Genomic DNA, 22,364 nt, shown 5'->3' on the forward strand with positions numbered 1-22,364 from the left:
GATCGTACCTCGGGCCACGTCCCGCTGTCCCGAGGACTTTCGGACGCGGCCATGGGCGGCGTCGGGGAGCCTGGCGGGGGCCGGGGGCCGCGGGAGGGGCCCGCGCAGCTGGGGGCACAGCTGCCCATCTTCCGCTGGGAGCAGATCCGCCCGCACGACCTGCCGGGCGACAAGTGGCTGGTCATCGAGCGCCGCGTCTACGACATTAGCCGCTGGGCACAGCGGCACCCAGGGGGCAGCCGCCTCATCGGCCACCACGGCGCGGAGGACGCCACGGTAAGGAAGCCCCCCGCTGGCAGGGTGGAGCCTGGCGCTCTGTTATGGATGTGCATGGGTGGGGGGGGGGAGGGAGGGGCCTGGGTGGTGCTCGTGTCTGCTTGCCCGGCCTTAGCATCCTTCCCACCCCCGCTCACCTTTGACCCCCATGTCCAGAGTTGCAATGGAGCCAGGGGCCTTCTTCTAGGGTAAGGAGGTCACTTTCTTGGCATGGAGGACCCGCTGGCGGATCGGTCTGTGTAAAAGGTCTGCGGGGAGGAAGGGGCTGTAGAGGTGGGTGTGCCTTGGCCGACAGATCCTGGACCAGGTATGGACCCTCCCTGTTGCTCCGAGGTGCCCATCTCTGTTCTGGGTCTCTCAGACCAACGCTGAGTGGTGTTGGGTCCGGGCTGGGTCTCCAGTGACAGGCAGGGCTATGCCATCAGAGGCTGGGGGCTGGGCAGCAGAACTTGGGCAGGGCCTGGAGGTCTGTGGCTTTCCCAGGGCTTCTGTAAACTGCTAGGAGCACCAGTGACTCACCTCTGCTGGGCTGGCAGCTGCACGTGGGAAGTGCCATGTTGGGTGGGCCTCATTGGGAAGCACAGTCACCCCAGGAACAGGCTGGTCCCTGGGGACCCTGGCTTCCCATTCTCAGTCCATGTCTAGACCAGGAGGGATGTGGCCTGCCCTGCAGAACTATCTGGATGGAGACCAGTGGAGGAGCAGCCTGTCTGGACATTACCAACCCTAGTGCCCCACATGGACAAGTGCTGAGGCCCTGATGCTCTGTCCTTCACCATCCAGAGTTCTAGGTCGGTCACACTAGACCAGAGGGAATGAACCCCTAATGGTAGAACTTGGTGGCAGCAGAAGAGACTCTGCACTGTCCCAGGACTGTCACCATCCTTCTCATTCCCCACCCACCCGAGGGGAGTGTGGGATTAGAATGAGAAAGTCCTGGAAACTTTGCAGCCCCTGGGTCAGGGAATACGCGGGCATGTGCAGGCCTATATGTGTGCCCACTTGAATTTGTGAGTGGTGGTGGGCATGTTTCTGCCAAGAAATGGTGAGCAAGAGGTGACACGGCCCCTTCCTGGGGAGCCCTGGCCACCCTTTGGGATCTTCTGAGGCCTGTTGTGCCACGGAACAGGAAGGGCAGGTGAGGGGAAGGAGAGGATAGCTGATTGCTTTTTCCTGCTCAGTGCCAGGCCTGTGCAGGGGGCCTCCCTCCCACGTGAGATTCCTAACTTTATATTTAGCTCAACAACACCCTGAGACCTCCATCTGACTGCTCATTGATTCATGGCCAGTAAGGCCTGTTAGAAAACATCTCTACTTCCCTGAGGCTGGGTCCTGACTCTGCCACTGGAGGCTCTGAGGGGTCTTGAACTAGGTGGACCATTCTTCTGAGCCTCAGTTTCCTCATCTGTCAAAATGAGAAGAGAGCTGAGCCAAAAGGCAAGGCAGCCAAGGGCAGGACCATAGTTTCTCAACGTTGTGTCCCCTAGCCTCCTGAGTCATAATTTTATGTTCAGCAATTGTTGCTGGCTCCCCCATGTGAGTGTTCAAACTGTGAAGTGCTGTGGGACAGCCACAGCATGTCCAGACTAAGTGACCTTGTGTGCCTCCAAGCCTGTCTGTAATTGGAAGGGTTGCTATAGGCCTCAAACAGTGAGCTAGTTACCGAAAGTACCTGGTGTGCTGAAGCCACCAGGGTTGGGAGGTGGCTGTGTATGGAGGACCCTTGGTCTATCCATGATGAGCTCTACAAGGCATACAAGGGCTGGGAGCAGTCCATTGCCCTGTGTAGTCAAGTACAGATACCAGGTGCTCCATCCCAGGCCCTGGAGCTCAGGTTGTGGAGCGGGGGTGCAGGCCACTCTCACCAGTCCAGCCTTCCAGCCCAGCCATCCATCAGCTGTTCTCATGTCCAGGCAGCAGAAACCTTCCTGCCAGGAAATTCCCAGAGTTCCTGTGCCATGAAGTCAGCTCATGGCCATCCTGGGATACAAAGCCTGGTGCCCTGGGGAGAGCACTCTGGGCCCTGGGCCAGGTTTGTCTAAGAGTCATAGGCGCCCTGAGATGAACAGAACCAGCCAGAGAAGGGCGAGGCCCAGCCACTGTTGGTTAGAAGTCTAAAGGGTCATGTTCCGAACACTTACATGTTAGACTCTACAATCAGTGCTTGTTACTGATACTCTTAATCTTCGAGATACCACTAAAGGGCTGGTACTGTGACTAATTTCCCACTTTGCAGATGAGAAAACTGAGGTTCCCAGAGGCTAGTGGCTTGAAATTAAGTGAAAGGTGTGGGATTTGACTGTATGGCCAAGTTCTTCACCACATGCCACGTTGCCTCTGAACTATTTATTTCAGTCACTTGTTGGTTTCTCAAGGACTGGATCCTTAAAAAAGAATAAGGGGTGGGGCTAGAAAAATGGCTTAGTGGTTAAGGCCTTTGCCTGCAAAACCTAAGGACCCAGATTCAATGCCCCAGTACCCACATAAGCCAGGCACATATGTCTGGAGTTTGTTTGCAGTGGCTAGAGACCCTGGCATGCCCATTCTCTTTATCTCTCTCTATCTGCCTCTGTCTCTCTCAAATAAATAAATAAATAAATAAAAGTATATATAAAGAGCCAGGTGTGTAGCCGGGCGTGGTGGCGCACGCCTTTAATCCCAGCACTAGGGAGGCAGAGATAGGAGGATCACCATGAGTTTGAGGCCACCCTGAGAATGCAGAGTGAATTCCAGGTCAGCCTGAGCTAGAGTGAGACCCTACCTTGAAAACAAAACAAAACAAAACAAAACAAAAAAAACCCGAAGGAGCCAGGCGTGGTGATGCACTCAAAAAAAGAGAGAGACTGGGCATGGTGGCCCACACCTTTAATCCCAGCACTCAGTAGGCAGAGATAGGAGGATTGCCGAGAGTTCGAGGCTACCCTGAGACTACATAGTTAATTCCAGATCAGCCTGGACCAGAATGAGACCCTACCTTGAAAAAAACAAAAAAAAAAAAAAGAGAGAGAGACAGACAGACAGACAGGCATGGTGGCACATGCCTTTATTCCCAACACTTGAGAGGTAGAGGTAGGAGGATCACTGTGAGTTTGAGGCCACTCTGAGATTACATAGTGAATTCCAGGTCAGCCTGAGCTGCAGTGAAACCCTATCTTGAAAAACCAAAGCAGTCTGATGTATGTTTAAAAGGATTCCTAAGGTCTGTGGATATAGGTAGGTTGATAGAGTGCTTGCCTAGCATGCACAAGGCCCTGGGTTCAATCTCTCGTACCACATGAAATCAAGAATGGTGGCACATGCCTGTAATCTCAGCATTCAAGAGGTAGAGGCAGGCAGAATCAGAAGTTCAAAGTCATCCTCAGCTATACATGAAAGTCAAGGCCAACCTGGGTTACATAAAACCTCTATTTCCAAAAAAAAAATTTTTTTTTTTTTTTTTTTTTTTTTTTTTTTTTTAAGATTATCTCAGCCAGTGTAGTAGCTCACACCTGTAATCCCAGCACTCGGGAAACAGAGGTAGGAGGATCGCCATGAGTTCGAGGCCATCCTGAAACTACATAGTGAATTCCAGGTCAGCCTGGGCTAGAGCAAGAACCTACCTCAAAAAACAAACAAACAAAAAAAAAAAAACCCACGATTATCTGCATGTTGTCTTTCAAGAGAGAGCTGATCTGTTTTGCCATTGGTAATGGGGATGAGGACGCTTTATCGCAGACACGTTGTAGGAATGGTGCTGGAGACCTGACAGTTACCATGCACGGTGAAGCTCTGCACACACGGGTGTGGTGGCTTCATTGTCTGTAGCTCCCAGGGAGGGCGAGGCCTTCCCCAGCACCCCTCGATGCCCTTTGTGCTGAGGCACTATCATGGAAGAATCCAGCGTCCAGCAGATCGATCTCAGCAAGCTAGAATCCTCTTCTAGGTAGCCCTCTGGGTTTGAGCTAGGCTAAAGGTATGCACAGCCAGTGCCACCATCAGAGGCTGTGTTTTAATTATTTCAGCCAACAGTTATTGACCAGGCTCTCTTCTTCAAGTTTTAAATGTAGTAACTCATTTAATTCTTCCAGCAACCTCATGAGATGACTCCTGTGGTTCACCCATGCTGTAGATAAGGAGATCGAGGCCAAAATGAACAATGGTGTAGACCCCTAAAATGGCAGGGTCTTTATCCCTAGGCTTGTGAGCTGAGGTCTGTGTCTGCATGAGTGCTGAAGGACAGGTCTATGGCACATCTGAGGCCTGGCGAGAGCAGGATGGCTACACCCATGCCTGACCTTTGACGTTGCAGTATGATGTCATCTACAAGTGTGTTGAGCCATACTCATAGCTATCGTGGGGCGTATGCGGTCCATGGGCTGCGGGTTGGAACTTAGACCCGATGTCCACACACTGCCCCCACCCACACCACCTGCTGCCTCAAATAGCCTGACTTGCCCCTCTCTGTGAAGTGTTGGCCACTCTGGGACCCTATGAACATTTCTGGCAGGTCGGGTGCCTTCTCTAGCAGACTGCAATGCCTACTCCCTCCCTGGAGGAGGATTCGCAATTGCCTGGCACTGGCAGGAATGCGGTGTACAGAGGTGGGAATGCTGGTGACCTCAGAGTGTCCGGCAGCCATCCCTCCCCCTTCCTTCCTGACGCTGCCCTGGGCTGCCACAGGTTTCTGACAAAGCAGCCGGGCTCCGCTGGTGGAGCCCCGGCTCAGTAGTGTAGAGAGGACCAAATGTTAGGGGGCCTGGGCACTTTCAGGCCAGTGCTTGAAACAGCAACACCCATGAGACCAAGGATCCTGGTTGGAGGAGAGCCAAGTGTGTGTGGGATGTGGGGGCCACAGTCATCGTCCCTTGAGCTGGCCTCAGCTGTATGGGCTGGAGCTGAAAGCCTGGGTTCAGAGCTCTGAGCCTTGCTGCGCCTCTGTGACTTACAGTGCTTCCTCGCTGGTTTCTTGGAGGGGGTGGGAGGGAGAGGCTGACCAGGGGCATTGGAGTGTGAGGTCTTAATTCTTCCTTCATCTTCTACACGGGAGAGCAAGAGAGGCTGGGATTTTCGAGGGGTACTTTCGAAGACCCCCACGCCCACTGTCATCTCCAACAAAGACATAAAGCCGCAGCAAGGACAGACCCAGTGTCCCGGCAGCTCTGTCAGTTCCCTGCTCCACCCCTTCCTGGCTGATCTAGAACACTCTCCATTTTTGGCCAGGGACCAAAACTCCCTCCCGCCTGGAGTGGAAGGAGGCTGCTCTCTCGGGCCCTGCCAGACCCTTAACAGGAGGCTTGGCTGGGTCCTGACCACCAGTCACACCTGCAGCCAATGGCTCTTAGGAGCAAATACACGACAGAGCTGGAACACAGAGTAGAGCTGGGTCACAGACCACTTGCCAGCCACTGAGGCACTTCTGAGTGCTTTACCTGTCATCCAGTCCTCCCCGCAACCATTAGTGCTTCCCATCTTACTAAGAAGACAGTGGGGTGGGGGAGAAGGGCAGTCTGGCCCAGGGCTCCTAAGTGGTAGCTCAGATTCCATCCCTGTGAGTAGGCTGGCTCCAGAGTGTCCCTTCTTCATGTCCCCAGACAGCTGCTGCGCGGAGCTCATGGTGGGGTTGGGGTTAGGGCAGGGGCTCTGGTGGACAGCTGGGCCACTCTGAGTCTTCCAGGAGCCAAAGGGTTGTGTCCTGAGGGTGAATGGACATTACAGATAGCAGACTCAAGTTCACTTCCCAGCTCTGCCACTGTAAGCTCTTTGACATGGGCAGATGTCCTAAGCGCTCTGAGTCTGTGTAGTCTCGGCAGCACAGCCACGCAGGCTCTACCTCAGGCAATGGGGAGCCGGCTTGCTCTTCCCTTCTTCCCACTTACTCTAGAACATCTGCCCTGAGCCAGTATACCCTGTAAACTGTGCCTACAGGGGTCTCCAGGAGCTTAGGTTTGATGTGTTTTTTGGATTTTTACTTTATTTTTATTTTTTGGTGTTTCAAGGTAGGGTCTAGCTGTAGCCCAGGCTGACCTGGAATTCACTGTGTAGTCTCAGGGTGGCCTCGAACTCACAGTGATCCTCCTACCTCTGCCTCCCAAGTGCTGGGATTAAAGGCATGCACCACCATACCCAGCTTTATTTATTTGCAAGACAAGAGAAAATAGGTGTGTTAGGGCCTCTAGCCACTGCAAACAAACTCCAGATGGATGCACCATTTTGTGCATCTGGCTTTACATGGGTACTAGAAAATCGAACCCCAGTCATTAGGCATTGCAGACATGCACCTTAACCGCTGAGCCATCTCTCCAGCCCACGTATGTCTTTTGATCCCAGCAGTTTCTCCAGATTTCTCTCTGTGACCAAATAAGAGACCTCAAATTTCATTCATCTTTTTGTGGTGGTGTGGGGGGGGGCACACATGTGAGTGTTCACAGGTACTCTACCTTGTTTTGTTTTATATTATATTATTTTGTTTTGAGGTCTCTCTTGGAACTCACTCTATAGCCCAAGCTGGCCTTGAACTCATAGCAATCCTCCCTACCGCAGCTTCTCAGGTGTTGGGTTAAAGACGTGCCCCGCCGTGCCCAGCTTTCTTTCTTCACCTTACTTTTCTTTATTTACTTATTTATTTATTTTTTTTGTTTTTTGTTTTTTGTTTTTTGTTTTTTTTTTGAGGTAGGGTCTAGCTGTCGCCAAGGCTGACCTGGAATTCACTGTGTAGTCTAAGGCTGGCTGTGAATTCACAGTGATCTTCCTACCTCTGCCTCCCAAGTACTGGGATTAAAGCTGTGCACCACTATATCTGGCTTTATTTGTTTGCTCTAGCCACTGCAGAGAACAGGGTGGTGATTACAGTTGCATACTACCATACTTGGCATTTTACATGGGTGCTGGGGATCTGAACTCTGGTCTCCACACTTACATGGCAAGCAGTTTACCCACTGAGCCATCTTCCCAGCCCCTCATTCACTTGTGACCCATAAATTGGACACACGTATGTATCTCTTAACCATCTCACTCTTCACTGCTGCCTGGCCTCCAGGCCCATGAGCAGAAGCAGAGAGGACTAGGTCCCATGACCCGGCCAGTATTTTAACAAAAGCCCCTTACTGGTCTATCTGGTATTAGTGTGTACATGGGCCTATCTTGTCAGTGCTCCCTAACAGCACAAGAAATGTAAGCTCCATCTGGGTGTGGTGGCGCACACCTTTAATCTCAGCACTTGGGAGGCAGAGGTAGGAGGATCACTGAGTTCAAGGCCACTCTGAGACTACACAATGAATTCCAGGTCAACCTGGGCTAGAGTGAGACCCTTACCTTGAAAAACCAAAAAATAAGTAATAAATAAGCATAAATCCGGGCGTGGTGGTGCACGCTTTTAATCCCAGCACTTGGGAGGCAGAGGTAGGAAGATTGCTGTGAATTCAAGGCCAACCTGAGACTCCATAGTTAATTCCAGGTCATCCTGGGCTACAGTAAGACCCTGCCTCAAAAAACAAAATAAATAAATAATATAAAATAAATTAAAATTTAAAAAATAGCCACTGGGCATGGTGGCGCACACCTTTAATCCCAGCACTTGGGAGGCAGAGGTAGGAGGATCTCCGAGAGTTTGAGGCCACTCTGAGACTCCATAGTGAATTCCAGGTCAGCCTGGGCTAAGAGTGAGACCCTACCTCAAGAAAACAAAACAAACAAAAAAACAGGATTCCAACCTGCTATTTAAGGACCTGTCCCTTCCTACCAGCTGGGGCTCTGACCACTTACCCTGGAATTTTCCAGCCGTCTTAAGAGGGCTCACACCTCCCTTGTCACTATCATGGATAGAGGTGACTAGAAGACCTTGGGGTGGGCCTGCGCTATGCCTGTCCAGCCCCCCATTGTTTCCACAGGGCTGGCCTGGAGGAATCAGATGTGAGGTAAAGGAACTGGGGAGACTACAGTGCTGGGCCCCAACCCAGACTCAGGGGAAGTGAGAGAGAGAGGCTGAGAGGGGGGTCCTGGGACCACTGCAGTGTGTGCACCCAAGTACAAGCCTTACTGGTGTGGTGTTCACAGGGACTGTGACCGTGAGCTCGTCTCAGAATCTTGCTTGCTGAGGCGGTGTGTGTGCGCGAGTGTCTTTCCACGGCCCTGTGCACATCCAGGTCTGTGTGCACCCAGGGAAGTATCAAATCACCCTCAACGCTCGCTCAGCCTTAAAAGGGAAGGCAGTTCTGGCACTTGCTATAGCGCAGATGAACTTTGAGGACTTTGTGCTAAGTGAAATAGGTCAGTCACTTCACTGTGGTCTGATCCATAGGAACAGAGGGAAGGAGGAAGGGCAGGAGGTAGGAGGGTCTGACTGACTGTGGGACCAGGACTGCTGGAAGGAGAGAACGGGAAATTTGTTTAAGGGGGATAGCAGTTGCTCCGGGGAGGAACGTGGCCATGATGGCCACACAACAACATGAAAGTGGTCAGTACCACTTATCATTACACTTTTTTTTTTAATTTTTATTTATTTATTTATTTGAGAGCGACAGACACAGAGAGAAAGACAGATAGAGGGAGAGAGAGAGAATGGGCGCGCCAGGGCTTCCAGCCTCTGCAAACGAACTCCAGACGCGTGCGCCCCCTTGTGCATCTGGCTAACGTGGGAACTGGGGAACCGAGCCTCGAACTGGGGTCCTTAGGCTTCACAGGCAAGCGCTTAACCACTATGCCATCTCTCCAGCCCTTGTCATTACACTTTAAAGTGCCCCTAACTTACAGGCTGCAAAGATGGTTCAGTGGTGTAAGTGTGCTTCCTGTGCAGGTATGAGGGGCCTGAGATCTCCCTAGTTTGAAAGCCCAGAACCCACATAAACAGCCGGGTATGGCCATGAGCACCTCCGACCGTGGTCCTGCAGGGCAGCAGAGACCTAGGAATCACTGGAGCTCACAAAAACACAAACAATAAAGACAACAGTCTCCAGTCTCCCTTCTCTCTATTCATTCCCTGTTTTCTGCCCCTCCTTCAAGGACCATCTCCCAAAGAAATGAAGGCTGTGCTTTCGCAGTTCCTTCAGCTGGATGAGGCTTAGGGAACCAAAGCAGCATGAGTTATTATTCTAGAAGACATACCTCAGTCCCTGGCTGCCTGTGTGTGCCCTCTAAGTAAGGTCTCCTTCCCCCAGGACTAGGCGAGGATGTTCTGGCAGTAACTAGAGGGTCCACTGCCACTTTTAGCTTTTTTCTTTTTTTCTTTTTTTTGGTTTTTCGAGGTAGGGTTTCACTCTAGTCCAGGCTGACCTAGAATTTACTCTGTAGTCTCAGGATGGCCTCGAACTCATGGAGTTCTCTGCCTCTACCTCTACCTTCCGAGTGCTAGGATTAAAGGCATGTTCCACCACGTTCGGCTTGGGTTTTTTTAAAATATTTTATTTTTATTTATTTATTTGGCAGAGAGAGAGAGAATATGAATGAGCATGCTAGGGTCTCCAGCCACTGTGCAGCTGGCTAAAGTGGGTGCTGGAGAATTGAACCTGTGTCCTTTGCCTTTGCAGGCAAATGCCTTAACTGCTAAGCATCTCTCCAGCCCTGTTTTTTGAGGTAGGGTTTCACTCTTTCTCAGCCTGACCTAGAATTCACTTTTGTAGTCTCAGGCTGGCCTCAAACTCACAGCGATTCTCCTACCTCAGCCCCCTGAATGCTGGGACTAAAGGCGTGCTTTTAATAAAACGCCAGGTTGAGCCGGGTGTGGTGGCACACAACCTTTAACCCCAGCAGAGGATCACCATGAGTTCAAGGCCACCCTGAGACTACACAGTGAATTCCAGGTCAGCCTGGACTAGAGTGAGATCCCACCTCCAGGGGGGGAAAAAAAGCCAGGTTGTTTTATTCTTTTTTGTTGTTGCTGTTGTTTTGTTTTTTGAGGTGGTGTCTTGTTCTAGCCCAGACTATTCTGGAATTCACTATGTAGCCTCAGGGTGGCCTTGAACTCATGGCGACCCTCCTGCCTCTACCTCCCGAGTGCTGGGATTAAAGGTGTGCGCTGCCACGCCTGGCTGTTTTATTCTTACAAGACACTTAATAAGTGTACGTATTCTTGGAGCCAGTGGGGCCATTATGACATATATGTACAAAGTGCAGTGATCAGGGTAATTAGCACAGTGATACAGAGGGGTGACTAATAACAATGCCACTTCAGTTTCAACCTACACAGGCTGGTAGGCTCTTTAGCAAGAGAACAGTATCTCTATCATACTTCTTCAAAGGTATTTCCTTTAGAATCTAGGAGGCTCCTCAGGCCCCTTTCCCAGGCCCATGGGGACAATACCACTCAGTCACTCTGCAAACTTGCTTGTTGTTGTGACTGTGGCTCATTCAGAAGGAGACTCTGAGATAATGACAATAAAAGTTATTTGAAGAGCTGTGACTAATTAGTGGGATGAAAACAATATCACATGTGGACAATGAAGCTTCTTTTTCTTTTCTTTTTTTTAAGCCCCCACTCCTACCCTGAGGTAGTGTCTCACTTCAGTCCAGGGTGACCTAGAACTCACTGTGTGGCCCAGGCTGGCCTCAAACTCATGACAGTCCTTCCTTTGCCTCCTGAGTGCTGGGATTAAGACATGCATCACCACCCTGGCTCAAGTGTTTTTTTTTTTGTTTTTTTTTAAATATATGTATGTAGGGCTGGAGAAATGGCTTAGAGGTTAAAGTGCTTGCCTGCAAAGCCAAAGGACCTCAGTTTGATTCCCCGGGACCCACATAAGCCAGATGCACAAGGTGGTGCATGCATCTGGAGTTCGTTTGCAGTGGCTGGAGGCCCTGGCGTGCCCATTCTCTCTCTCAAATAAATAAATAAAAATCATAAAATATTTAAAAATAAATAAATAAAATGTGTGTGTAAGTACATCTGTGTCCAGATATGTGCATAGAGATAGAGAACAACCACAAGGTGTCTGTCCTTGCTTTCTACCTTTTACTTTTCTTTCTTTCTTTTCTTTTTTTTTTTTTTTTTTTGAGGCAAGTCCAACAGACTGTTCCCCCCTTTTAAAAAATATTTATTTGAGAGAAACAGAGATATAAAGAGGCAGATAGAGGCTGGAAGCACAAGGGCCTTCAGCCACTGCAAATGAACTCCAGACTCATGCGTCACCTTGTGCGTCTGGTTTATGTGGGTCCTGGGGAATCAAACCTGGGTCCTTTGGCTTTGCTGGCAAGTGCCTTAATCTCTAAGCCATCTCTCCAGCCCATGCCCATGCCCCCCTTTTTATGAGAGAGAGAGCAAGAGAGAGAGAGAGGAGAGAATTGGTACATCAGGGCCTCCAGCCACTGTGATGGAACTCCAGTCGCGTGTGTCACCTGTGCATATGTGTAACCTCACACGCTTGCATCACCTTCTGTAGCTGGCCTACATGGGACCTGGAGTGTTGAACAAGGGTCCTTAGGCTTCACTGGCAAGTGAACCACAAAACCATCTCTCCACCCTTATTTTGTTTTGTTCTTAATATTTTATTTATTTATTTGAGAAAGAGAGGGAGAGAGAAAGAGGAAGATAGAAAGGGAAAGAAAGAGAATGGGCTCACCAGGGCCTCAACCACTGCAAACAAACTCCAGACACATGTGTCACCTTGTGCATTTTACTTACATGAGCACTGGGGAATCAAACCTGGGTTCTTGGGCTTTGCAGGCAAGTGCCTTAACTGCTAAGCCATCTCTCCAGCCCTCTCTCTATCTTTGTTATAATTTTTTTTTTTTAATGAGAGAGAGAGAGAGAGAAAATTGGTGTGCCAGGGCCTCTAGCCACTGTAGTCAAACTCCAGACACATGTGCTACCCTGTTCTCATGCATCACCTTGTACATGGCTTACATGGGTTCTGGGTTCTTTTTTTTTTTATGTAGGGTCTCACTCTAGCTGAGGCTGACCTGGAATTCACTATGTAGTCTCAGGGTGGCCTCAAACTCATGTGATCCTTCTACCTCTGCCTCCCGAGTGCTGGGATTAAAGGTGTGCACCACTACACCCGGCTTGGGTTCTGGATTCTTAAACTTTGCACTAAGTGCCTTATTAGCTAAGCCGTCTCTCCAGTCCCCCCATCCTACTTTTTTTTTTTTCTAGGTAGGGTCTCCTCTGGCCCAGGCTGACTTGAAATTCACTATGTAGTACCAGGCTAGCCTCAAACTCACAAAAATCCTCCTACCTCTGCCTCCCAAGTGCTGGGATTAAAGGCATGTGCCACCACGCCCAGCTTCTACCTTATTTTTCAGACAGATTTCTCTTGTTTTGCTGCTGTGTGCATGAGGCTAGCTTCCAGACTTTCCTGGCTCCCTTTCCCATTTCATAGATGCATTGGGATCGCATTTGAGCGCTCCACTTGCGTGGCTGGTTTTATGTGAGTTCTGGGGAGGACTGAACTCAGGTAGGCAGCCCTGCAAGCTAGTGCCTTTAAATGCTGAGATGTCTCCTCAGGCCAACATGCACGCTCCAAGTACAGGGGCAAGAGCACATTCCAAACCCAGTCAGGCAGGCTGAGGGGGGAGGGTAACACTACCTCTCCACATCTTATCTGTCTTCACTCTTGTCTTATCTCTTTTCCCCTGGCCCCTCTTTTCTCTGATTTTCTTTCTTCTGCATTGCATTATTACAGAGAAACACAGAAGGGAATAGCTTCCTCTCTCTCTCTCTCTCTTTTTTTTTTCTTAAAGAAAAATGTATTTTCTGTTCCTTTCTTTCTTTTTCTTTTTTTTTTTTTTTTTGGTTTTTCTCAGTAGGGTCTCGCGCCCAGGCTGACCTGGAATTCACTGTGTAGTACCAGGGTGGCCTTGAACTCATGCTGATCCTCCTACCTGTGCCTTCTGAGTGCTGGGATTAAAGGCGTGCGCCACCATGGCCAGCTGTCCCTACTTTTGAAATTCAGTGAGTTTAGGACTGGAGCTCAGTAGAATGCTTGCCTAGCATACGTGAAACCCTGGGTTCAGTCCCCAGTACCACATGAAACCGAGCATGGTGGTGCCCACCCGAAATCCCAGTACTCTGGCAGGAGGATTGGGAGTTCAGGGCATCCTCGGCTACATGGCAGATTTGAGGCTAGCCTGGCCTACATGACACCCTATCTCAAAAAAAAAAAATTAAGTGAATTTAATTGTTCCAATATCTTTCTTACATAGCCCCAAGAATGTATGGAGTGGCATGGACTCTCTTCTGAGGAGACATCAAGCATTTTCTTCCCCAGGCAGGGCACCAATGACAGGCTAAAAGATGGGGGCAGTGTAAACAAAGTTGCTTAGAGAGCATGGAACAGTCTTCTCCCCACCCAGATGATGACCCTGCAACAGCTGCACAGGCGGAACTCCCCGTCCCTTGATCTGCTGCCCTTTACACGCTCCCTCTCCCCCGACAGCGTGAGCCCCCAGGCATCACTGCACACAACTGGCACAGGCGCCCCTCAGATTTCAACTCTCCCCACCCCTCCTTCTATGGGGGACCATCAGACAGGCCCAATCTCAAGAGTCTTATGACTGGGCTGGAGAGATGGCTTAGCGGTTAAGCACTTGCCTATGAAGCCTAAGGACCCCTGTTTGAGGCTCCATTCCCCAGGACCCACGTTAGCCAGATACACAAGGGGGCGCACACATCTGGAGTTCGTTTGTAGTGGCCGCCTGGCGCAACCGTCTCCCCTCCCCCACCCCCCGTTGCTCTCACTCTCTCTGTTGCTCTCAATTAAATGAATGAATAAATAAAAATTAAAGAAAAAGAGTCTTGTGACTCTCTCAGATGCTTCTGATAAAGCTGGCCATAGTTCTTTTCCTTGGAGGGCTGTCACAGAACAGTGGCCTTCCATTGATATCCTCCCCTAGTCCCAGGGATCGGTCAATTACAAGTCTCCTTGACCACGCTTTCCCCACTGCTGTATTTGTAAGAAGCAGGTAAATCTAACATCTGTGAGTCAACTCTTTATTGTGTATGCAGTGGAAAAGGCTGTGACTTATGGAGGTAGGGCTGCGGCGCTAGCTCAGTGGTAGAGCACTCACAGTGTGCATGAGGTCCTAGGTTCAATCCCTAGCACCACCAAGAAGACAGAAGAGCCGGGCGTGGTGGCGCACGCCTTTAATCCCAGCACTTGGGAGGCAGAGGTAGGAGGATTGCTGCGCGTTTGAGGCCGCACAGCTTGATCCTATTTCTTTCTTTTTAATGTATCTATTTATTTATTTATTGGGGGAGAGAGAGAGTGAATGGTCATACCAAGGCCATTTACCATTGCAAATGAACTCCAGATGGATATGCTACTTTGTACTTCTGACTTTATGTGGCTACTAGGGAATAAAACCCAGGCTAACAGGTTTGTAAGCAAGTGTCTTTAACTACTGATCCATTTCCCCAGCTCCTATTTGTTTCTTTAAAGTTGTTTTTTCACTTTCCAAATTTATTTATTGTTATTTTATTTGTTTGGTATATGCCATGTGAGTGCAGGCTATAATTACAGACACTCACTGCTACCACATCCAGCATTTATGTGGGCTCTGGAGATCCAAACTCAGGTCCTCATGCTTGCATGATGAGCATTTGATCCTCTGAGCCGCACTTCTAGCCCCTTGACCCCTTGGTCCTATTTCTGTGATTGCTGAACATCTAGTTGATGTTCTGTCCATTCGACTGCTCTGCCCATCCATCAACAGCCCTTGGGCCCTGTCTCTCCTGGCCTGACTGTTCACTCTCTTCCAGGATGCCTTCCACGCCTTCCACCAGGATCTCAGTTTCGTGCGCAAGTTCCTAAAGCCCCTGCTGATTGGAGAGCTGGCACCAGAGGAGCCCAGCCAGGATGGAGCTCAAAATGTGAGGAAGGTGCCAGAGGGCTTGGGGGCATTGCTCACTGCCAGTAGCCATTCCATCTGTACTCTCCGGGTCAAGGCTAGGTGTGCCATCCCTTTCTGGGCCAGTCATAGCTAAATCTATAGCAATGTCCTGTAGGAGCGAGGACTCCAGATCTGACATGGCCAGGTACTTCTGTGCGTCTCCAGATGAGTCCCATTCCTGCTCTGGGCATGGTAGCCCCATCGACAGTGAGGATGTTTATGAGCCAAGCTCTGAGGGTTTCCTCTCCTGGCCCTGGTTTTATTGGCTTCTCACCCACACCACACCATTTGGGCATGAGAGAGGGCTTGGGTGTACCTCACCTCACACCCTGGCTAGGTCCTCTTGTTCCTTCATCCATTGCCCTTGCCACCACCTGCTGGCCCGAGCATGTTAGGGGTGGCTGTGGCTTGGGGAGCAATGGGAAATTTCTGGGGACAATGGGAGACCCTGCTTCCTGACCCGACTGGCCATTGTTTTGCGGCAGGCCCAGCTGATTGAGGACTTCCGAGCCCTGCGCCAGGCAGCCGAGGACATGAAGCTGTTTGAGGCTGACCCCATCTTTTTTGCTCTCCTTCTGGGCCACATCCTGGCAATGGAGGTGGTGGCCTGGCTCATTGTCTACCTCCTGGGCACTGGCTGGGTACCCAGCATCTTCGCAGCCCTCATCTTGGCTATCTCCCAGGTAACTCCAGGACCACCCAGCAGATATGGGGCCCAGCTCATATGGGCACCCTGACAGATTAGCAGAATGAATGAATTTATGAATGAAATGCATGGGAGTCAGAGGCCCCCAACACATGCCTGTGGATCAAGCTGTGTTCTATATGAGCTAAGAAAGTTGTTGATTTGGAGTTCTGAGCTCGCACAGGGCAGGAAGCCAGGAGCCTCATAACAAGACTTGTGTAGGGAGGTAATCTGTTTTCTGCCCATCATGAAGGTCATGACTGACACTCTGTAACAAAAGACAGATCAGCCAGAAAAAAGCATTGCAAATTAATCTGATCATAGTTTTGTGATACCCGAGAGCCTTCAGACTGAAGACCCGAAGACCGGGACAAGTCATTGTGTGTATGCTTGGGTCTGTGACACCATGTAGAAATGTGATTGGACAGGGAGGGTCTGAGCCAGTGGACAGAGGTCAGGGACAGAAACCCTGCACGGCCGGCTAACTCATATTTTCTGTGTGTCTATGCAACATTCCTCCCTCCTGAGTATGGAAGGAACCCTTTTTGATATATATATTTTTAAATTTTTATTTATTTATTTGAGAGCGACAGACACAGAGAGAAAGACAGATAGAGGGAGAGAGAGAGAATGGGCGCGCCAGGGCTTCCAGCCTCTGCAAACGAACTCCAGACGCGTGCGCCCCCTTGTGCATCTGGCTAACGTGGGACCTGGGGAACCGAGCCTCGAACCGGGAAGGAACCCTTTTTGAAATGAAGGTCTGATGACTATCAGATAGATCTGATGATTTCTTTATGGTAGCATTAGAGTAAGAATTTGGACAAGTGGGGCTATAGTTTCTATGACCTGCCTTGGAGTTGAGAATTCAAGTTTCTATCACTTGGCTTGAGGGTGGCAAGAAGCAGAAGGCCTTGAGAAGCCTTCGCTATGAGATATGGTTTTCTTTCTTTTTTAAAAAAGACTTATTTAGGCCGGGCGTGGTGGCGCACACCTTTAATCCCAGCACTTGGAAGGCAGAGGTAGGAGGATTTCCATGAGTTCAAGGCCAGCCTGAGACTACATAGTGAATTCCAGGTCAGCCTGGGCTAGAGTGAGAGCCTACCTCGAAACACACACACACACACACACACACACACACACACACACACACACACACACCAAAAAAAAAAAAAAAAGGCTGTGTCTCTGGAGCACACTGCACATTCTGCAGGCAGCTCAATCAGAAAAATACTTCTTTGTTTATGAGAGAATGGGCTCTCCAGGGCCTCCAGTCACTGCAAACAAACTCCAGAAGCATGCATGACCATGTACATGTAGCTTACTTGGGCTCTGGGGAGTTGAACCTGGGCTCTTAGGCTTAGGCTTTGCAGGCAAGTACCTTAACTACTAATCCATCTCTCCAGCCCCTGGAATATGGTTCTGAGCCATGAAATTTATATTCTCCCCTCCTACCAAACTCAGCTAAACTGATCTGATAAAAGAGGCAGCTGTGGGCTCTGGACATGGCTCAGTGTGTAAAGTGCTGCTGTGCAGTCATGAGAGCCTACGTTTGGATCCCCAGCACCCACCTAGGTGACAGGCACTGGTGGTACACATTGGTGGAAGGTGGAGACAAGTCCTCAGGACTTGCTGTCTAGCTAGACTATGAATCCGTGCGCTCTAGCAGTTCTGCCCTGTCTCAAACAATAGGGTGGAAAGTGACTTTAAGACACTCCATGTCAACCCCTAGCTTCCAACCTCATGCACCCACACACACATGTGCTTACACACATGAACACATATACACACCTACACTAAAAAATTAAAAGGCAGCTGGCAGCTGGGTGTGGTGGTGCACACCTTTAATCCCAGCCCTTAGGAGACAGAGGTAAGAGGATCGCTGTGAGTTCGAGGCCACCCTGAGACTACATAGTGAATTCCAGGTAGCCTGAGCTCGAGTGAGACCCTACCTCAAAAAACAAAACAACAACAACAAAAAAGACAGCTGGCTTTAGCAGGGACCCAAAGTGGAACATGATCAGTGGGTGGGCTCCCAAGCGCCAAGAGGGGTCTAGGCAGTCTCCTCCATCCCCTTTCCCCGCTGCTGGCTCATCCCTTTCCCCAGGCGCAATCCTGGTGTCTACAGCATGACCTCGGCCATTCCTCTATCTTCACAAAGTCCCGGTGGAACCATGTGGCCCAGCAGTTTGTGATGGGACAACTGAAGGTGAGGGAAGGGGCAGGTGGGCAGCCAGGTGCTGGCTTGGCACCGTGCTGAGCCTGCTCCAGTGTGTGGGTACCAAGTGGGGACTTGGCCTGGGTCCTACCCTCACCCCTTTCTCCACCAGGGTTTCTCCGCCCACTGGTGGAACTTCCGCCACTTCCAACACCATGCCAAGCCCAACATCTTCCACAAGGACCCAGACGTGACTGTAGCGCCTGTCTTCCTCCTGGGGGAGTCATCTGTAGAGGTAGGTGAGATGGGGCATGGATACCCGCAAGGACTGACTTGCAGCTCAAGGGGTCTGGCAGGAACTGAGCCCCTCACGCTGCCCCCCCCCCCCCCCCCGGCTTAACCCGCCACTCTAGCCCCAGGCCCAGCGCCTGCCCTTCTCCATCTGCTAGCCAGAGGGAACGAGCAGCCCAGTGGCTAGAGTTGCCTTTGACTTGGCCTCAGCCAGCCCCTTGACCTTGGCTTGGAAAGCTGCTATCCCCAGTTGATGCCTGTCTCCACAGTACGGCAAGAAGAAACGCAGATACCTGCCCTACAACCACCAGCACCTGTACTTCTTCTTGAGTGAGTATCTGCCGGCCCTGCTGGGGGTGGCGGGAGAAGTGGCTGGGCCGGGCCTGAGCTACCTGTCCCCATTATCTGGAGGGCTCCCAACCACTTCCCCTGCAGCCGCCCTCACTCTCCCAGCACCAAGGAGCTTTCCCTCTCCCCAGAGTCTCTTCTGTTCTCACATCAGGGTGGCTTGCCGTCCTAGAGCACCTTTTGCAGTTGTCACTGCAAACAAGGACAGGGTGGACTTGAGGGTCAGAAAACATAAAGCTGGTCCCCTGATTTGAAGCAGAAGGAACGAGGGAGGCGGGAGACAGAGGGACAAGGGCCAGACACTAAGAGACTGAGCCCTAGCTAGGCTTTGTTGGAGGCGTGAGTCACCCCAGTGCACAGGAGCAGCGCAAGCCTCCTTCAGGTGCTCTGGAGGAAGAGCCCCCCACCTCCCCGCCTCGCCCCTGCACTCATGTGCGCTTCTTGCAGTTGGCCCCCCGCTGCTCACCCTAGTGAACTTTGAAGTAGAAAACCTGGCGTACATGCTCGTGTGCTTGCAGTGGACGGTGAGTAGAGGCGCTCAGGACCCAAAGCCTACAGATGGGGAGGGGTGGCTTCAGGGGGCAGCACTGTCCATCCGTGAATGCAAATGGGGGACATGTAAATGCACTGAATATGGCTCATGTGCATGCACGTATGTGTGTGTGCCTGCGTACAGGAGAAGAAGAGTTTGCACAGGGGGCATGCTGTGGACCTCTGTGGGAGATACCCCCTGGGGGGGGTCAGGGAATCACTGGGCCAACTGTACCAGGCCCAGGCTATCCTACAGCAGCCTCCGTGGTCAGCCCTGAGTGCTGGTAAAGTAAGGACCCCTCCCTGTACCAAGCCAAGAGAGAGGGCGAGGCAGTGGCCTGCCCAGGGCTCTAAAGCAAATGAAGAGAGAGCTGCATGACCCCTGCCTCTCCTCCCCTCTCTCGGGACCCCGACCCCTGGCTGCATGCAGGCCTCCTAGCATCGCCTCTGCCCTCTTGACAGGACCTGCTCTGGGCCGCCAGCTTCTACTCTCGCTTCTTCTTGTCCTACATCCCCTTTTACGGAGTCACCGGGGCCCTGCTCCTCTTTGTCGCTGTCAGGTATGGCCAGATGCAGAATGCCAGGGAGCCGGGAACTCACACACAGGTGGCACGGGGACTTGGCCTCATGTGTCCCTCTGCCGGACAAGCGGCAGTACACTCCCTGGGCTGTTGGGGAGCAAACGCTAGAGTGGCAGCAGGACCCGGAGCTGGGGGTGCATGAGAAAGGAAGTCTGGCTTGGTTGTGACTCTGTGGGCTGCTGAGGTCACTGCTGTATGCAGTTTCTTCCAACACCAGAGAGGGACCAACTGGCTGATCCCATTGTGTAGGTGGGGAAGCTGGGGCCTAGGTCCAGGTTCCACTCAAGGGTCTAGATAGTGAACTGGACGTGGGGCAGTACTCAGGCCTCCTCTGCAGGGTCCTGGAGAGCCACTGGTTTGTGTGGATCACACAGATGAACCACATCCCCAAGGAGATCGGTCATGAGAAGCACCGGGACTGGGCCAGCTCTCAGGTAGGTGGCAGGGAGGGCCAGCTGGAACCCTTCCTGGGGTCGTGGGAGGAATCCCCCTGGGAAGACTGGGGTGCTGCTGAGGCAGGCAGGTGCTGGAGGTGGGTGGTAGGGTCAAGGTTCAGCCAGCCTCTCACCTGTGCCTCGCCCATCCCTGGCAGCTGGCAGCCACCTGTAATGTGAAGCCCTCTCTCTTTGTGGACTGGTTCAGCGGCCACCTCAACTTCCAGATCGAACACCAGTGAGTACTTTGGGAGGACGTGGAGGGGTGGGTGAGGCCAAGCCCAGGGGCTGCACCAGGAACCCTTTCCAGTCTTCCTCAGAAAGCCAAGGACACGCATGGCCCCGCGAGAGAGCCAAGGGGCTTGGGAGGCGAGGAGTGGGTGGGGCTCCCTCTGGCAGTCCACCCCACTCAAGTCTGACCTCTGCTCTCCCGCTCAGCCTCTTTCCCACGATGCCAAGGCACAACTACAGCAAGGTGGCCCCACTGGTCAAGGCGCTGTGTGCCAAACACGGCCTGCACTATGAGGTGAAGCCCTTCCTCACGGCCCTGGTGGACATTGTTGGGTAAGGCTGCCGCTGGGCCCCTCAGGAAGGACGCGGCTTTCTGTCCAGACTCATCTTGCTGAGCCCCTGATCACTGACTTTTGGAGAGAGCCCTTCCCAAGCTGGCTTTGTAGACTCTTCCTGATCAGCTAGTGCTTTCCCTGTCTCCCCAGCCTAGACAACTCATGGCACCTCTACAGACACTACAGAGAATGAAGTCAGTCTGAGAGCCCCTCCTTTTGTGTTCTAGTTAGGGGAAATAAATAGCAAGCCATTAAACAATGGCAGAAGCGTGAGCAGCGCTGTAGCAAAGTTTCAGCAGGAATGGAAACCTAAGGTGAGGGGCTGTGGGGGGCCAGGCAGGGGAGAGAGCCCGTTGTTGTTGGCAGAGTGTATGGAGAAGCTGCTCAGTGTATAGAAGCAGGAAGCAGGGAGACAGCTGGTCCCTGGGTGGAGGGGCATCTGGATGAAGAGTATTTCTAGTCAGTGCAAAGGCCCCGAGGCAGGAATGCGCTTGTATGTGGAAGGACAAACCACTTGACTTCATTCTTGGAAAGATGATCTGAGTGCCCTCTGGGCCTACAGATATCCTGCAGGGGCGATAGAGCTCAGCCCCCAGAGGCGGCCTGGGAGCTGGCAGCCGTTCCCCTCCCCCCCCCCCCATGCCCTTCCATCTGTAGTCCACACTTCCTTCTCCTTCACGATCCTTCCCAGCCTGGCCCTCAACCCCTGCCACCTAGCATAAGCTCCTGGTGTTTCTGGCTCCTTGGAGCATATTCTGTGTCTGATGTCTGTAGGTCACAGGGCCCAGCAAGAAGAGGCAACAGGGAGCAAAAAAAAAAAAAAAAAAAAAAAAAAAAGAACAAGGGCCAGGCTTGCAACTGGACTTGGCCACCTGTATCTGCCTGTACTCCCCCCTCCCATGCCTTGGTCCAGATTCCACTCTGGTTAATGAGTGCCTGGCCCCACAGCTGCCTGCCCTAGGGAATGGGGACTTCGGAGGGAATGAGGATGTCTCTCTTACAACTGAGCTGCTGACTCCTCACCCCACTCCCCAGGTCCCTGAAGAAGTCTGGTGATATCTGGCTGGATGCGTATCTCCATCAGTGAAGGCACCCTCACAGGTGGCGAAGGGGTGAGGGCCCAGGAACCACCAAGCCACCTTGGCAGGATCGACAGTCCCCTTCACCTCCTGTTGGAACACCCTGCCTGCCTAGCTTACCTCAGCCCTCGCTATCTGTTCAGGAACCCTATGGTCCTGGCACATGGCCAACAGGACCAGGGGTGGAGGGAGTGTACTCATAACACAGTGAGCATAGCATGTTTTCCTAGAGCAAGGATTGGGGGAAAACTGTTATTTTTATATAAAAACCAACCCAGACACAAGGAGCTGAGTGTTAAATTTGCATAAAATCAGTTGCTGGGGCCATCAGGGAATAAAGACCAAGTTCCCATCCACCCTGGGCATCGTGCACAGGTCAGAGGCAGCAGCTTGCATCCTGAAGGTTGTTCCTTTCCTGCTCGTGCTCACCAGCGCCCTGGGGTGAGTCATACTCTGAAGGGCCATGTCTTCAGGTGCCTCTGGGCCGTGGGATGAGAAAGCCTCTGTGTTTGCATTAACCTCCAGCCCTCCGTGCCATGGGGCCTCAGATGTGGAGCCCTTTGGAGAACCTGTGCCACACTAGGCCTGATCTGGATAGTGGCAATAAAACTGTCTAGAAGAA

At 51.7% G+C, this 22,364-nt stretch overlaps 1 protein-coding gene across 2 annotated transcripts; it reads left to right on the forward strand.

Annotated features, from left to right (window-relative positions):
* On the forward strand, positions 1-22,364 carry Fads3 (fatty acid desaturase 3). 2 transcript variants are annotated; one of them, XM_004667664.2, is made up of 12 exons: positions 1-276; positions 14,942-15,052; positions 15,558-15,755; positions 17,862-17,963; positions 18,085-18,207; positions 18,473-18,533; positions 18,999-19,075; positions 19,545-19,642; positions 20,001-20,097; positions 20,256-20,335; positions 20,536-20,661; positions 21,699-22,364. In XM_004667664.2, the coding sequence occupies exons 1-12, from the start codon at positions 52-54 to the stop codon at positions 21,748-21,750; spliced, it is 1,350 nt and encodes a 449-aa protein (XP_004667721.1). In that variant the 5' UTR covers positions 1-51; the 3' UTR covers positions 21,751-22,364. The 2 variants fall into 2 exon arrangements, with proteins under 2 accessions (XP_004667721.1, XP_044993973.1); XM_045138038.1 differs by lacking the exon at positions 1-276 and adding an exon at positions 13,497-13,562.

The sequence above is a fragment of the Jaculus jaculus genome, chromosome 1 (genome assembly GCF_020740685.1).
Source record: "Jaculus jaculus isolate mJacJac1 chromosome 1, mJacJac1.mat.Y.cur, whole genome shotgun sequence".
In the NCBI taxonomy this organism is placed as follows: Eukaryota; Metazoa; Chordata; class Mammalia; order Rodentia; family Dipodidae; genus Jaculus; species Jaculus jaculus.

What these genes read in the sequence shown, in the direction of transcription:
- Fads3 (XM_004667664.2), top strand. Translation starts at nt 52, where the DNA reads ATGGGCGGCGTCGGGGAGCCTGGCGGGGGCCGGGGGCCGCGGGAGGGG. An exon ending in CTCCTCTTTGTCGCTGTCAG is followed by an intron (nt 19,643 to 20,000) that starts GTATGGCCAGAT and finishes CCTCCTCTGCAG; the next exon opens with GGTCCTGGAGAGCCACTGGT. An exon ending in AACTTCCAGATCGAACACCA is followed by an intron (nt 20,336 to 20,535) that starts GTGAGTACTTTG and finishes TCTCCCGCTCAG; the next exon opens with CCTCTTTCCCACGATGCCAA.